At 38.3% G+C, this 17,068-nt stretch overlaps 1 protein-coding gene across 1 annotated transcript; it reads right to left on the bottom strand.

Annotated features, from left to right (window-relative positions):
* Positions 1–1,839: 1,839 nt before the first annotated feature.
* Positions 1,840–13,646, bottom strand: CCDC179 (coiled-coil domain containing 179). The gene is made up of 4 exons (XM_020882656.2): positions 13,517–13,646; positions 12,879–12,923; positions 9,563–9,667; positions 1,840–2,028 (listed from the first exon to the last, which is right to left on the bottom strand). Exons 1-4 carry the CDS (start codon positions 13,559–13,561, stop codon positions 2,020–2,022), a joined length of 204 nt encoding a protein of 67 aa, XP_020738315.1. The 5' UTR covers positions 13,562–13,646; the 3' UTR covers positions 1,840–2,019.
* Positions 13,647–17,068: the final 3,422 nt, after the last annotated feature.

Genomic DNA, 17,068 nt, shown 5'->3' with positions numbered 1-17,068 from the left:
GGTGTCCATTACACTTTTTGAATCTGTGGGGTTAGTTTTCATCAAATTTGGAGACATTTTGGGCATTTTTTTTTTCTTCCATCCTCCCCCACTCATATCTCTCTATTTATTCATGTCTTAGACCTCCATGATATTGTCTCATAGATCAGTGAGCAGTTAATCATTTTCCCACTTTTTCTGTTTGCTTTAGTTTGAATTGTTTCTATTGCTTTATCTGCTGTATCTTCAATTTCAATGTCTTTCATACTTACTCACTCAGTAGCATCTGACTTTTTGCAACCCTAGGACTGTAGCCTGCCAGGCTCCTCTGTCCATTGGATTCTCCAGGCAAGAATACTGGAGTGACCTTCAAGGTCTTTTATTTACATCTAATATACTGTTCATATCATTTAGTGAATTTTTAAATTTCAGATATTTTCAGTGTTAAAAGTTCCATCTAATTCTTTTTAGTCTTCCATTCTTCTCCTTGCTGGGTTCACATTTTTCTTTAAACTGCTGAACATAGTCAACTTATTTATAATAGATGATAAAGCTGATTCTTCTAATTGCATCCTCTCTTCATTTTGGTGTCTCTATTAACTTGATTCCCCCCTTTTTAATGTTTTATAATTTTTTTCTCCTTGGCATGCCTAGTAATTTTGCCTGGACACTAGATATCGCACATGGATGGTACAAAAAGAGTAAACAGACCTGACATTGCTGAGTTCACGCTATACACATGCAGCTTAGCATTTAACACAGACTAAATCCAAGGCACAATACAGATCTGCCAATTACTTTCAGCAGTTTCTTACTTCCTGGATTTCTGCCCTGCAGGTTCCAGTTACTCCAGACGGCCTGAATCCTCATCTGTTTCTCAATCAGGAAAACTCCTGTGTTCTGCTTATGATCCTCTTCCCTGCATAAATGACTGCTCTGGAATGCTCTCAGGCAGTAAATGGAGTTCATTTGGTTCTCTTCTCTTAGGGATCACAACCTGTTTTTGACTTTTGTCTATTTTCTGAAACCATTGTTTTTAGAATTTTGTCTTATTTTTTAGTTGTTTACTATGGAAACATAATTCTGGTACTTCCATTATGCCCAGAAGCAGAATTTCCTGTATTTCACTTTAAATTTTATTTAAGAAACCACACATCAGTCATCAAATATAATATTCTTGTTCATTCCATAGTTGGTTATTTTTTTATCAGAAAATAATTGTGATAATTTCTTTTTCATGTTGGAAATTACTTATATAAGTAAGTAAGCATTTTATAGACAGCTATGGTTATGATTTATTTCTTGCATAAAAGTAAAAATTCAGTATTTAAATTTTACTAATACCTTAAATGAAAATTTTAATTACACTGTAGCTTATTTGGAATATCAACATATGATACAGACATTAGTTATATTAAAACTCTTTCCTAGGTACAACCTATGAAGTATAAAATAAATAAGATACAGGGTTGTAATGTACAGTACATGGAAAACAGCCAATATTTTATAGTACCTTTAAATGAAGTATAATCTTCAAAAATATTGAATCGCTACATTGTGCACCTGAATCTAATATTGTTAGTCAACTACACTTCAATACGTCATACTTCAATAAAAAACAAACCAAAACAAAACTCTCTACTAGGACTTGTTTAAAGATTTTAAATATCTTGTTTAAACACAAGTCATTATAAATATACAGCAGAGGAAATGTATTCTTCCCAATTATTAAAGCATAATTCTAAATCTCTAAATGTTATAAATCCAGTTGCAAAAGTGTAAGCATGAATACATCACTTACAAAGGCATATGCATGTTATTATTTGTTGAAAAGAAGCAATCTCAAATTGCCAGAGAAAGTGGTAGTAAGATATCATATTTAATAAAAAGTAGCTTAGGTGTTAAATGATTGTACTGTGTTTATTTTGCTGAACTGGAAGAGCACTGTCTTTACTTTTTCGAATGACATCAAATCACAAAATGCCACTTGATGTTAGAAATCTGTGGTCTGGCATGATTTCTTCTACACAGACTTCAACTTTATGTCCACTAGAAGAGATTAAAATACACAAAGAAAAATAAATTCAATCAAAAGGTACAAAGCAAAGATTTATACAAACTATAAATTCTCTGGGAAAAGTCTCAGAAGTCTTTCTTACAGAAAAATAATTGCATAAAGAATTAGAAATAATATTCTAAATTAAAACAGTCAGATAGAAGCCAGATATGAGTTGTGATAATAGCAAACTATTATCAAACAAATCACATGCTATATGTGCTGTGCTAGGTCGTGTCAGTCATGCCCAACTCTTTACGACCCCATGGACTGTAGCCCACCATGTTCCTCTGTCCATGGGATTCTCCAGGCAAAAACACTGGAGTAGGTTGCCATGCCCTCCTCTAGAGGATCTTCCTGACCCAGGGATCGAACCTGCATCTCTTACATCTCCTGCATTGGCAGGCAGGTTCTTTATCACTAGTGACACCTGGGAAGCCTCAAATAAATCATATCTGGGAATATATATGATATAAACATTTTTTTCCTATGAGTCAAGCAACAAATGCTATAAGTAGAAAAAACTGTAGAAACCAAAAATAACAATTTAGAGAGAGGGTAGAGGAATTTCTGAATATAATGGATGTGATAGAGCTGTTAAACAAGGATTTTTCTTTCCAAGTTTTATGGTCTGTGATCGACTGAAAAAGTATATTAATTTACCTGTTGAGTGTTTTAAGTCTTGAAATGTCCCAAAATGAAGTGAATAAGAGTGACAAAAAAGTGAAAATGGAAAGCTTATGTATATCATTATCAGCAAGAATTTAATCTTAATACTTCAGGATAATTTTAATATGTATGAATATGATAATTAATGATATAATTAGAAAAGTTTTGTTACAGAGATAAGCAGACAAAAATTTTTTTCAAACGTTTCCCAATTGGGTGCTCTAGTGTCATCATGCATCTTCTGTTCTACTGGGCATAATCTATGTTTAAGTAAAGCACTTATATGTATGGACTCAGGCCTTGATTTTCATCTCAAATCATTTAAGTTGTACAAATACTGTTGATATACTTTTCTCTGAGGCCAAAGATTAATTTAAGTGGAAAGAAAAAGAGAAGATTGTATTAGTAGGGGTGCTGCTTATAACACAACAATTTGCAAAAGATAAAGGAGAAGAAAAAGTGAAAGAAGATATGCTCATTTGGTAAAGAATCCACCTGCAATGCAGGAGACCTGGGTTTGATCCCTGGGCTAAGATTCCCTAGAGAAGGGAAAGGCTACCCACTCCAGTATCTGGCCTGGAGAATTCCATGGAGAGTCCATGGTGTTGCAAAGAGCTGGACATGACTGAGTGACTCTCACTTTTCAAAGCAGTATTATTCTGTGCAGTCTGGTTTTGGTGCTAGTTTTACATTTATTACAAGCCATTTACATTCATTATAATTTTGCAACAAGATCAGTAGAGAAATTGAGAATAAAGCATTTATATTCATTTATAAAAATTTGACACTGCTATAGCATTTTGATTGTATGTTACAAAGTGATCAGTCCACAGTGGTTTTGAAATTAAACCAAACAAAATTTTAGTGTATACTTTGGAACATTGAGCCCCCTCATGTTCTCTTTGTGGAAAAAAGAAACTTTCATAATGGCCTACTGCTGCCAAAAGAAAATAACTGAATGTTCTGAACATAATTTCAGAAATTTTGTATTGAGGACAATGAATACTAAGTGTCAGATTGAACTCAGGCTTTTCATGGATCACACATTTTATTTTTTATATTTGTATTTGTGAGAGATATCAGTTGTCTCTGGAAGCTCAAATGGCTGGTAGGATAATTGATAAAGAACATTCTACAGACATTTCTATAAGACACATCTGGCAGCTCAAGAAAGAAAAGGGAGTTTTTTTAACAGAAAACCATAATGGTTTGGAATTGAGGACAAGTCACAAAAGGAGGAAACCAATGGCGTGAGACATCTGCACTGGATAAGGGATGGAAAGGTTAACCAAACGAATTGTGTGAAAATGAATCAAGAGTTAAAGGGCTCAGAAGTCATGCCCTGTAGCAAGGTGGTCTCAGGAATCATTGCTCCCTTCTCTCCCACATCATTAAACTTTGCTATGGAATAACTGTGCAGATGTGAAGACATGACTCCTTGGAAAAGGCCTTGATGCTCAGAAAGACTGATGGCAAAGAAGATGAGAGAGGCAGAGGATGAGATGGTTAGATAGCCATCACTGACTCAATGGACATGAATGTGAGCAAACTCCGGAGACAGTGAAGGACAGGGAAGCCTGTCATACTGCAGTCCATGCGGTCTCAAAGAGACACGACTGAGCCACTGAATAACAACAAAGGTATGTTGTGCAAGCATATTTTAATGCATATCAGAGAGATCATGACCATGGGGGTGGGATGTGGCAGCAGGAGAGGAGCGATGTAGATATTTAAGATATTTAAGACAGTGGGCTAACTCCATAAAGTTGCATATCCTGGGATCCTGTGTGACAATACATAAACTCCCATGACTATGCAAATACAAAGGAAAGAAAAGCTAAGGAAGGGGCTGAATTTATATTCATAATATGCATTTAATCGAGAAACTGGGAAGAGGATGAGTTACAGGAGGACCAGCCTGAAAAGGAAAGGAAGGTATTTTCTTTCACACTATTTGTGCTCAGTTGGTCTGACTCTGCGACCTTGTGGACTGTAGCCAAGCCAAGCTCCTCTCTATGGATTTCCCAGGCAAGAATACTGGAGTGGGTTGCCATTTTCTTCTCCAGGGGATCTTCCCGACCCAGGGATGGAACCTGCATCTCCTTCATTGGCAGGCAGATTGTTTACCACTGAGCCACCTGAGAAGTCCTATTTCCCACTAATAGAACCTCAATTTTCTAGACCAGCAAGGAAGCAACTTCAATTTTTTTTTTTAACCACTTTAGACTTTCTTGCAGCTAAGGGTGGCCAGTTTTTATCAAAGAAAAATAACTGGGGATTTCCAATCTGACATGTACAGAGGTTGGAAATCGTCACTCACACTCTCACAACCAGAAAAATGCTGAATACACTGAAAATCAACAACTTTTCTTAGATGCATCTGAGCTCTGAGGTCCCAGGGTGAACTGCTCTGCTGACAAATGAAAAGGCAAACAATGCTTCTGGAACCACGCTGGGAGGAACAGTGAAACTTTAAGGGACAAGTTGCTGAGGTTCAGAATGGATTAGCTTGAAAGTTAAAAAACTCAGGTTGGTGGGGGGTCTTAGGGAAGCCCTCTTAGGGAAGCCTTCATATTTCATTGAGTGAATACCAGAACTTTAGTTGGGTATTTTCCATACCTTATGTAGAAGGGTCTAGATTGGGGCATTTCCCCAGGTCAACTAGAGTCTGATAAAAGGTAAATTGGTTAGATCCTGATAAACCAGTTCCCTTGAGTATGCCCTGTTAGGAGAACAGAGAGCCCGAAGTATTTAAAAATGGTAGTTTCCCCCTCCCACTCTGGAAGCAAAGAGATTTTTCTCTGATCTTCTATTATGTGATCATATCACTAGATGCAGAATGAGCATTTGACAAAATTCAACACCCCTTTATGATTAAAAAAAAAAAACTCAGCAAAGTAGGAATAGAGAGGGATTGTCTCAAACTTAAGAAAGAACGTCTATAAAACACTTACAGCTAATCTCATGTTTAATGAGTAACTAGATGCTTTCCAGCTAAGATCAGGAATGCTGATTAAAAAAAATGATTAAAGATGACCTAAATAAATCTGATAAACAATACTCATTTATAAAAAGACTCAATATTATTAAGATGTCAGTTCTTTCCAAAGTGATCTACAGATCTAGCATAATACAATCAAAATTACAGCAAGTTACTTTGTGGATTTTGCTAAACTGATTCTAAGTTTTATATGAATAAACAAAAAGACCAAGGATTACTGACACTACACGGAAGGAGAAGAACAAAGTTAGAAGTCTGACACTTACATTACTGATATGACTAATCTAACTCCAGGATTTACTATAAAGTTACAGTAATCAAGACAGTGTGGAATTGGCAAAAGAACAGATAAATACTCCATTTAATGGAACAGAAGAGATAGCCCAGAAATAGACCCACACAGATACAAATAGTCAACAGAACTTTTACAAAGGAGCAAAGGTAATGCAATATAGATAGGATAGCTTGATCAGGAAATGGTGCCGTAAAAATCAGAACAGCCACATGCAAAAAAAAAAAAAAAAGTCTAGACACTTAGCTTATACCTTTCATTGAAAGGAACTCAAAATGTATCATAGACCTAATGTAAAGTATAAAATTATAAAAATTCTAGAAAATAACACAGGAGAAACTCTATAAGACCTTGGATTTCACAATGAGTTTTTCGATACACTAAAAGCATGATCCATGAAAGAAATAACTGATAAATTTCATTAAAATTAAAAACTTTGGCTCTGGGAAAATACTATTAGAAAAAAATGAAAAGAGGAAAGCACAAAGGACAGACTGGGAGAAAATATTTGCAAAATACATATGAAAAGCTGGCATCCAAAATACACAAATGGCTCAAAACTCAACTATAAAAAATAAACAATTAAAAAGTGGGCAAAAGATCTGAATAGACACCTTATCAAAGAAGTTAATACAGTTGGCAGATAAACATATAAAATGATTGTCAATATGCTTAGTCACTGAGTCTTTTCGACCCCATGGACTGTAGCCCACCAGGCCCCTCTGTCCATGGGGATTCTCCAGGCAAGGATACTGGAGTGGTTTGCCATGCTCTCCTCCAAGGGATCTTCCCAACTCAGGGGTTGAATCCAGGTCTCCCACATTGCAGGTGGATTCTGAGCCACCAAGGAATGTCAAATTAAAATAATGAAATATCACTACACAACTATCTCCATGGCTAAAATCTGCAGATACTGATAACATCAGGTGTTGGCAATGGTAAGGAGCAACAGAGAACTGTCATTCATCACTAGTGGGAATGCAAAATAATATAGTAACTTTGGAAGACAGCTTTGCCAGGCATTTGTTTATGTTTTTTTCTCAAAGCTAAACACAGTTTTACCATATGATCCAGCAATTGTGCTTCTATGTATTTCCACAAATGAATTGAAAGCTTATGTGTAAGAAAAAAAAATTTGCCCATGAATGTTTAGAGCAACTTTATTGATGATTGCTAAAACTGCAAGTGACCACGATGTATTTCAATAGGTGAATGGATCCATGCAATGGGTAAAAAGAAATGACTTATCAAGTCATGAAAAGATATGAAGGAAGCTTAAGTGTCTATTACTAAGTAAAAGAAACCAGTATGAAAACTGTGGTACATATACACCATGGAATATTACTCAACCATTAAAAAAATACATTTGAATCAGTTCTAATGAGGTGGATGAAACTGGAACCTATTATACAGAGTGAAGTAAACCAGAAAGAAAAACACCACTACAGTATACTAACGCATATATATGGAATTTAGAAAGATGGTAACAATAACCCTGTATGCGAGACAGCAAGAGAGACACAGATGTATAGAACAGTCTTCAAACTCTGTGGGAGAGGGCGAGGGCAGGATGATAAGGGAGAATGGCATTGAAACAAGTAAATTATCATATGTGAAATGAATCGCCAGTCCAGGATCAGTGCATGAGACAGGGTGCTCAGGGCTTGTGCACTGGGATGACCCAGAGGGATGGGATGGGGAGGGAGGGAGGTGGGAGAGGGGTTCAGGATGGGGAACACATGTACACCCATGCAGATTCATGTCAATGTAGGACAAAACCAATACAATATTGTAAAATACAATAAATAAATAAAACTGAAAAAAAAAAGAAAGAAAAAACAACAACAAAAAAAAAAGAAACCAGTATGAAAGATTACATAATCTATGATTCCAACCATATGACATTCTGGAAAAAGGCAAAACTATAGAGATAGCAAAAGATCAGTGATTGCAAGGGGCTTGAGATGGGTGAAGGAAGGGGGAAAGGATGAATGTATAGTGCACAGGAGATTTTTAGGGCAGTGAAAATCTCCTGTATGATAGTGTAATAGTGAATAAAAGCCATGTGTGTGTGTGTGTGTGTGTGTGTGTGTATTTGTATGTGTGGAGTGTCTATCAGCTTTTTTGAAGTATAGTTGACATGCAATAAACCACACATATTTATTTGAAGTATATACTTTAAAACATTTTGACATGCATACACCCACAAAATCATCACCTCAACCAAGATTATATATATACAAATATAGAGGTTACTCTTCTGATCAATAAGAACTGATTCAACAGGTGTATACTTTTTCCTTTTGTCTTGTATCCTCTTCTTTTGGAATGTGGATGCAATCTCTACCTATTGTAGAAGCTTTTTTGAGACAATGAGAGTAAAAGTCATGTGAAAATATGAACAGTCAAAAAGAAGGAGACTGAAACTTCTTTGGTGGTTTTAAAAAATCATCGTATCAATCCTAGACTGACTAGATCAGGAGTTCTCCTTTGGAGGAAAAAGTACTATTTGTTTAAACCATGGCAGTTGAGTTTCTTTTAGAAGGAATTGAAGTTATAAATTTCTACCTAACAATGGTATTCATTAGTGAGGTTTATTTTCTTTGAAAAAGAAAACCAACAGAAAAAAAATCTTAATGATCAGAAATACAACCTATCTCAAATATTTCTACTTTGAAACCTGATCCCAGATATTGCCTGAATAAGGTCAGGGCTCACTACTAAGGCAAAAGAGGAATGGATGAGGAAATTTGGGGGTTTTCACCCTAAAAAAATCTGCATAAGACAGGAGGTAAGAGTTTTCTTCAAATATCTAGAGGACTTTTCAGTGGAAGGAAAGTCATTGGATTTATGACTGGTTGTTAGGCATACAATTGATACTACATGTAAAAAGTTCACGGAGGCAATATAACGTGTTACATGGAAGAACTTTCATTTTGTAAGTACCATTTTAAAAGTCTTTCTTGAACTTGTTACAATATTGCTTCTACTGTTTATGTTCTGGCATTTTGGCCATGAGGTGTGTGGGATCTCAGCTCCCTGACCAGGGATTGAACCTGCAGCCCTTGTGTTGGAAGGCTATGTCTTATCCACTGGACCATCAGGTAAGTCCCTGGAAGAACTTTCAAATATATGTCAAAGGTATGCAAAAAGATAGAATAAGCTGTGATTGGTGTAGAGTTTTCTGATGTTACAAGTGCTCAAGCCTAGGCTGAAAAACTATTTGGCAGGAGATTTTGTGACTTATTCTGCAAATAATATAATCAAGAAGATTTAAGTGGATAACTTTGTGCAATTAATAATACATGCAAAGGAATTCAGAACATCAAGTTTTCAAGGATCATACTCTTTCCATTAGACCACATTGTCTTCAAGAGACTACTACAAAGAAGACTTAAATAACAGATGAGAATTTGATTAGAGGAGTTTTAAGGTAACTTCCCAGACTGTAGTTACTGATTCCTCAAAGGAAAGGGGAAAAACAGAATTTAGAGTGTTACATAAATGAAAAGTATGATGATGTGTTTTGCACTTAAGGATCTGTTAATTTCAATGGAGCACTTACTAGGAGTCCTGGTTCTGGAACAGGTGCGGGCCTTGCAAACTGTCTATTAAATTTCCTCTTCTGTTTCCATAGGTTTCTCATATGCTCAATACGTTTAGCTGTGGCCTTTAGGAAAAAATTAACAGGAAAGAAAACTTTTACAGTATTAACAACACAGTATGCCGACATTTGTGGTTTGTATCCACACACAAAAAATAAACACAATCAGTGGATATGGCTTACACAGCTACATAGAAATAGGGGGAAAATTTTTGCAAATGTGTGGTTTATAGATGAAGAAAACACTTCGGAGCTTCAGTAGAGTTTTCAAATGAAACTCTTTATTTTGATTTCCACTTCACTCACCGGGCACTATTAGACAGAAGGAAAGATATACCCATTTGAATGCAGAGTTCCAAAGAATAGCAAGGAGAGATAAGAAAGCCTTCCTCAATGATCAATGCAAAGAAATAGAGGAAAACAATAGAATGGGAAAGATTAGAGATCTCCTCAAGAAAATTAGAGATACCAAGGGAACATTTCATGCAAAGATGGGCACAATAAAGGACAGAAATGGTAGGAACCTAACAGAAGCAGAAGATGTTAAGAAGAGGTGGCAAGCATACACAGAACTATACAAAAAAAAATCTTCATGACCCAGATAACCACAATGGTGTCATCACTCACCTAGAGCCAGACATGCTGGAATGTGATGTCAAGGTGGGCCTTAGGAAGCATCACTATGAACAAAGCTAGAGGAGGTGATGGAATTCCAGTTGAGCTATTTCAAATCCTGAAAGATGATGCTGTGAAAGTGCTGCACTCAATATGCCAGCAAATTTGGAAAACTCAGCAGTGGTCACAGGACTGGAAAACGTCAGTTTTCATTCCAATCCCCCAAAAAAGGCAATGCCAAAGAATGTTCAAACTACCACACAATTGCACTCATCTCACATGCTAGCAAAGTAATGCTCAAAATTCTCCAAGCCAGGCTTCAACAGTACATGAACCGTGAACTTCCAGATGTTCCAGCTGGATTTAGAAAAGGCAGAGGAACCAGAGATCAAATTGTCAACATCCACTGGATCATCGAAAAAGCAAGAGAATTCCAGAAAAACATCTTGTGCTTTATTGACTACAACAAAGCCTTTGACTGTGTGGATCACAACAAACTGTAGAAAATTCTGAAAGAGATGGAAATACCAGACTACCTGACCTGCCTCCATACAGAAAAAATCTGTATGCAGGTCAAGAAGCAGCAGTTAAAACTGGACATGGAACAACAGACTGGTTCCAAATTGGGAAAGGAGTATGTCAAGGTTGCATATTGTCACCTGGCTTATTTAACTTATATGCAGAGTACATCATGAGAAACGCTGGGCTGAACGAAGCACAAGCTGGAATCAAGATTGCTGGGAGAAATATTTATAACCTTAGATATGCAGATGATACCACCCTTATGGCAGAAATTGAAGAACTAAAGAGCCTCTTGATGAAAGTGAAAGGTTAGAGTGAAAAAGTTGGCTTAAAACTCAACAGTCAGAAAACTAAGATCATGGCATCTGGTCCAATCACTTCATGGCAAATAGATGGGGAAACAATGGAAACAATGTGATACTTTATTTTGGGGGGCTCCAAAATCACTGCAAATGGTGACTACAGCCATGAAATTAAAAGATGCTTCTTCTTGGAAGGAAAGCTATGATCAACCTATACAGTGTATTAAAAAGCAGAGACATTACTTTGCCAACAAAGTTCTGTCTAGTCAAAGCTATGGTTTTTCCAGTAGTCATGTATGGATGTAAGAGTTGGACTATAAAGAAAGCTGAGCACTGAAGAATTGATGCTTTTGAACTGTGGTGTGGGGGAAGACTCTTCAGAGTCCCTTGGACTGCAAGGAGATCAAACCAGCCAATCCTAAAGGAAATCAGTCCTGAATATTCATTGGAAGGACTGATGCTGAAGGTGAAACTCCAATACTTTGGCCACCTGATGCGAAGAACTGACTAGAAAAGACCCCGATGCTGGAAAAGACTGAAGGCGGAGGAGAAGGGGCTCACAGAAGATGAGATGGTTGGATGGCATCACTGACTTGATGGACATGAGTTTGTGTAAGCTCCGGGCATTGGTGATGAACAGGGAGGCCTGGCGTGCGGGGTTGCAAAGAGTTGGACACGACTGAGAGATTGAAGTAAACTGAACTGAGACAGATCTAAGACACGTGAATATATGTGTTTACTTTTATTTTAAAGTAATGTTCATTTTAAAATCCCAAATGGCTTTTCTTTATAGACGTAAGAATACAAAATTCATGCACATTCTTTAGTTCTCTTAAATGATGAATGTCACATAGAGCTTTATGTCCCCATTGCACGGCTGGCATCTATAAGTATCAGAGACCTAGGAGATGAAACTAGAATACTTGGAAGATAAGATAACAGAGTATTAGGGTGGAAAAGACAGGAATAATAAGGAATTATTATTCCCTATTTAGTGGAATTATTTCGCTGCCAATGTGAAATTGGTACAGTTGCTTTGAAAGCAATATGGCATTATTTTTCATAACAATGGTAGGGTCCAATCCTTTTATTCTTGCCCAAATGATCAAGTGAAACCCTTGATTATGGGCAAAAAAAAAAAAAAAAAAAAAAGCATGTACTCTAAAGTTCACAGTAGCACTGGTCATCGTAGAAAAATTTGGAAACAACCCAATATCCATTCACAGGAGAAAGGATTAATTAACTGTGATATGTGCCACAATGAAATATTAATAGCAGTGAGAACAAAGGAATTATAACTATATACCACACTATGGACAAATCTTAGAAAACAATGTTAAGAAGAAACGATAAATCATACAATGAATTCATGTGATCCTATGCTTATGAAGTTCAAAACCAAGAAGACAATATACTTTTAGGAGCATTAAAGGAAAAGATTAGATTGATAAAAATAAAATTCGGGGTAGTGTTTACTTCTGGAGAGATGTAGGGCTCAGGTTGAGCACAGAAGCAGCCTCTAGATAGATACCCATATGTTTTCTTAAATTGGAAGTATATTTTATAATTTCATATGCTATATATATATATGTATGTATATATATGTATATCCTGTCCACATACAAAATGTTACATTAAAAAAAGGAGAAAAATAAACCATTTAGGTTAACCTAGTTAAGACTCATTCTGATACTAGTCACAAGATCCCAGAGTGTCAACAAAGATAGCACAGAAGGGTCTAGCTAGTAAAATTTCTGTCCTATTAGGGATCAGCATACATAAATTAATGCAATAAAGTCACACTTTTGAAATAACCAGGATATTTATTTAAACATTACCTGCCTTTCAGTGACTTCTGCAGGATGCCGCCTGCTCGAGTTTTCCTACGTAACATGTAAGATTAAAAAAATTTTTTAAAAGGCATGAACAAACAAAAAATTCAGTTATTACAATAGGAAGCCTGTGCTACTATTTTCTGTTTATGTAATAGATGCCTACTATCTCAACCCCAAGAGGCAGGATCAGAACAAGAACAGCAAAGTGAACACTGGGGTGGAAGATGAGATTGTATATGAGAAAAAGGAAAAAAAAAATCTATGAACCACACTACAGGGACTATTGAGATTTATTCTGCAAGGAGAGAGTGTACAAGAAAAACCAAACAAGCAAGTTTCAGTTGGTACTGAACATGGCCACGCTGGGTCAGTAAGTCATTCAACCAACAGGAGACAGCACGTGCTTGGCCCGGGCAGGCAGGAGGCGGGGCTTTTCCACCTCCCCGTCGGTCCTGCAGCCCAGGATCCAGTCGGCCTCCTCCCACTCCCACCCCACCTCCCCCAGGATTTCCCAACCCCAAACCACCAGTCCTCTTGCAAGGGCAAGCCCCGCTGGGGGCCAAGGCAGCCTCCGAGGAGGGGGCGGGCAGGCGCAGGGCCCGGGGCTGCAGACGCGGAGCCGAGGGCCTGGGAGGACTCACGGGGTTGACTTGGGCAGCGTCGTCCTCACTACAGCGCAGACACATGCTGCAGAGCCTTGCAGCGCCGCAGCGCCCACCGCCGGCCCCGTCCCGTCCTCAGAGGGGCGCCCCCTGTGGCCCCCGCGAGCCCCGCCCTGTTCCATCACAATTCTCTTTATCCTGCCCGCGGGGGCCCGCCCTTTCCCTTAGCGGTCTTCCAATCGCCGTGCAAGGAAGCTGAAGTCTGTAGCCCACCCGAGATGGGCTAGCTTTCTGGTTCCCTCGCTCTGACATCCACGTAACACCAACCGGCTTTCCATCTTTTCCAGATCTCATCGCTCTACTCTTGCCTCCAGGGAGTTCCCCTCCCTTCTTAACACATCTAGGTTACATTCCATGGTCCCTCGCTTCAGCCTCAGGGTTTCTCAGTTCCAGCACCTCATGATTCTTCTGTCACAGCTTCCCCTTGGATACATCCAAGTACTTGTCTTCTTGTCAGTAACCAGGCTGAAGGGAGAAATCTTGAAGATAGCTGCAATGCACATTCACTACCTCTGACTTAAACTGGGTCCTCACCGCTGCTTACCACTTCTTTTATGTTGCACCACTCCTTTTGGGGACTCTGCAGCGTTTCCTTCAAACTCTTTGTCCTCTATTAAAATCTCGGAACCCACCATCTCCAGGTCACTTTTAGAAGACGCAGGGCAAGTCTTGCTTCGCACCCTGCTAATGGCTAACACTTCTGTAGAGGTTATGCTCAGAGTTATTAGATGAACTTATGCGTATATAACTCATTAACTCTTTATAGCAACACAACAGGGGGGATCTATATTGATTATCCTCTTGGAAAGAAGTCACTAGTATGTTAAATAACTTGCCCACGTAATTAGCAGCCTCTGCCGTGTCCAACTCTGTGTGACCCTATGGACTATAGCCCGCCAGGCTCCTCTGTCCAAGGGATTCTCCAGGCAAGAATACTGGAGTGGGTTGCCATGCCCTCCTCAGTATATAACTTGAACTTGGCCAAGGTTATATGATTGTAGAGGGTGCTGGAATTTATATCCACGATCAGCCTCCAGAGCCTGTGTTCTAAATCCTGTGCTAGGCCATCAACTACTTTTAAATGATTAGACTGCACAATAAAATCAATTCTGGGCATTCAGAGATTACTTAGAACCTGGGGAGGACTGCTGATGGGGTCAGCTGCCGTTGCCAGGTGAAGAGTCACCGCTTTGGTGACATGAGGCCAAGAGGACAGGTCTGAGTCCCATCCTTCTGCCCTCCACCTGCTTCCCAGTCTCCGTCCAGTACCCACTATTGGTTGAACCTACCAGGATCCAGCTGAATAAATTTCCAGATCTTTTCTTTCTTTTTCTAAAATTTATTTTGTAATTGGGGGAAATTTCTTTACAATGCCATGTTGGTTTCTGCTGTGCAACAACGCAATCCAGCTGTCATTCTACATACAGCCTCTCCATCTTGAGCCTCCCTCTCCTCTCCCCATCCCACCCACCCCTCTGCTCTCTTATTTCTAAAAAGAAAAATAAATATGCGAAGTCCCAACCTTGGCTTTACAAAGTAGAATATGGAAGAGTGCGTTTAGAGCTGAAAGACAATGGATCAGTAAGCGATCATCATGCCCTAAAGCACTTTGCAGTCCTTCACCTCCCCACTATTCATATTGATCATCTGTATTACACTACAGCCAGCCAATGCTCTGCACCTCACTCACATCTTAAGATGTGATATTGTTGTTCAGTCGCTCAGTCGTGTCCGACTTTTTGCCACCCCTTGGACTGCAGCATGCCAGGCTTCCCTGTCCTTCACCATCTTCCGGAGCTATCTCAAACTCATGTCCATTAAGTCAGTGATATGACCAAGAGCAAAGGGGCAAAGAGTATCAACTTTCTGAATCTGGACAGTATATTTGCATAAAAATTGCCTTTGCCAAAAATCTATGGAATTTAACTGTAAAATAAGTTATGAACACACTTGAATACTAAATGTCAGCAATCCTACATGCTCATATTTGATTGGTACAGAGCTGCAATTCTCAAAGTAAACTCCAGAAAATACCACCATCCCAAAATATTTGTAATTTTACATGAAAAAACAAAACAAGTAAACGAACCACAGTTCCTTTCTACCTAAAAATGAGTGCTGAGTTCAAGTACGTTCTGGACATAATGGTAAATGTAAGAGGCAAATGGTTAAAAAAGAAAAAAGATAAATAAGTATCTTTATTGTTGGACTGCTTTAAAACTTCTAATATGCTAGTCATTATGAATTCCAGGTTCTTTACCACTAGTGCCACCTGGGAAGCCCCAGTATATTATACAGTGTTTGTCTAATTTACTGCTTGTGGGATCCCTTTGTGCCATCTACATATATATATTGTGCCATCTGTATGCATATAAAATCTTCCTCACTTATATTTGGAGGATTCTACATTAAATACAGCAGTTATTGCTGAATAACTAAATGTTATTTTTTATTACTTTAAGCATGACATACTCTAGTGTGTCAAGGCTGTATGTTGTTATCCTGCTTATTTAACTTATATGCAGAGTACATCATGCAAAATGCCAGACTGGATGAAGCACAAGCTGGAATCAAGATTGCCAGGAGAAATATCAACAACTTCAGATATGCAGGTGACACCACCCTATGGCAGAAAGCGAAGAAGCACTAAAGAATCTCGATGAAAGTGAAAGAGGAGACTGAAAAAGCTGGCTTAAAACCAGTCATAAAATGAATATCATGGCATTAATTCATGGCAAATAGATGGGAAAACAATGGAAACAGTGAGAGACTTTATTTTGCGGGGCTCCAAAATCACTGCAGATGGTGACTGCAGCCATGAAATTAAAAGATGCTTGCTCCTTGGAAGAAAAGCTATTACAAACGTAGACAGCATAATAAAAAGCAGAGACATTACTTTACTGACAAAGGTCTGTCTTGTCAAAGCTATGGTTTTTCCAGTAGTCATGTATGAATGTGAGAGTTGAACTTTTATAAAGAAAGCTGAGCACTGAAGAATTGATGCATTTGAACTGTGGTATTGGAGATTCTTGAGAGTCCCTTGGACTGCAAGGAGATCAAACCAGTCAATCCTAAGAGAAATCAGTCCTGAATATTCATTGGAAGGACTGATGTTAAAGCTGAAGCTCCAATACTTTGGTCACCTGATGTGACGAACTGACTTCTTGGAAAAGACCCTGATGCTGGGAAAGATTGAAGGCAGGAGGAGAAGGGGCTGACAGAGGATGAGATGGTTGGATGGCATCAGTGACTTGATGGACATGAGTTTGAGCAAGTTCAGGGTGTTGGTGATGGACAGGGAAGCCTGGCATGCTGTAGTCCATGGCATCACAAAGAGTTGGACACGACTGAGCAACTAAATTGAACTGAAGCATGACCTTACAATGTCATAAATTACATCATTAACTCTTAATATCAATATTTAAGATTTTTCCCGCATGCAATTATTTGTCTCATTTTCTAAGCAAAATCTGCTGATCTTTGTTTTTTATCTTAAATGGCTGTTTCATAATGCAAGTGAGGTTAGCTTGT

The sequence above is a fragment of the Odocoileus virginianus genome, chromosome 28 (genome assembly GCF_023699985.2).
Source record: "Odocoileus virginianus isolate 20LAN1187 ecotype Illinois chromosome 28, Ovbor_1.2, whole genome shotgun sequence".
Taxonomy (NCBI): domain Eukaryota; kingdom Metazoa; phylum Chordata; class Mammalia; order Artiodactyla; family Cervidae; genus Odocoileus; species Odocoileus virginianus.
Note: the sequence above shows the minus strand (reverse complement) of the source record. Positions and strands in the feature narration are given on the sequence as shown.

Bases quoted from the DNA above. Each gene is read 5' to 3' on its own strand.
- CCDC179 (XM_020882656.2), bottom strand. From the start codon at position 13,561: ATGTGTCTGCGCTGTAGTGAGGACGACGCTGCCCAAGTCAACCCC. The intron at 12,924-13,516 runs GTGAGTCCTCCC...CATGTTACGTAG, and splicing joins ACGCTGCCCAAGTCAACCCC to GAAAACTCGAGCAGGCGGCA. The intron at 9,668-12,878 runs GTAATGTTTAAA...TTTTTCCTAAAG, and splicing joins CAGAAGTCACTGAAAGGCAG to GCCACAGCTAAACGTATTGA.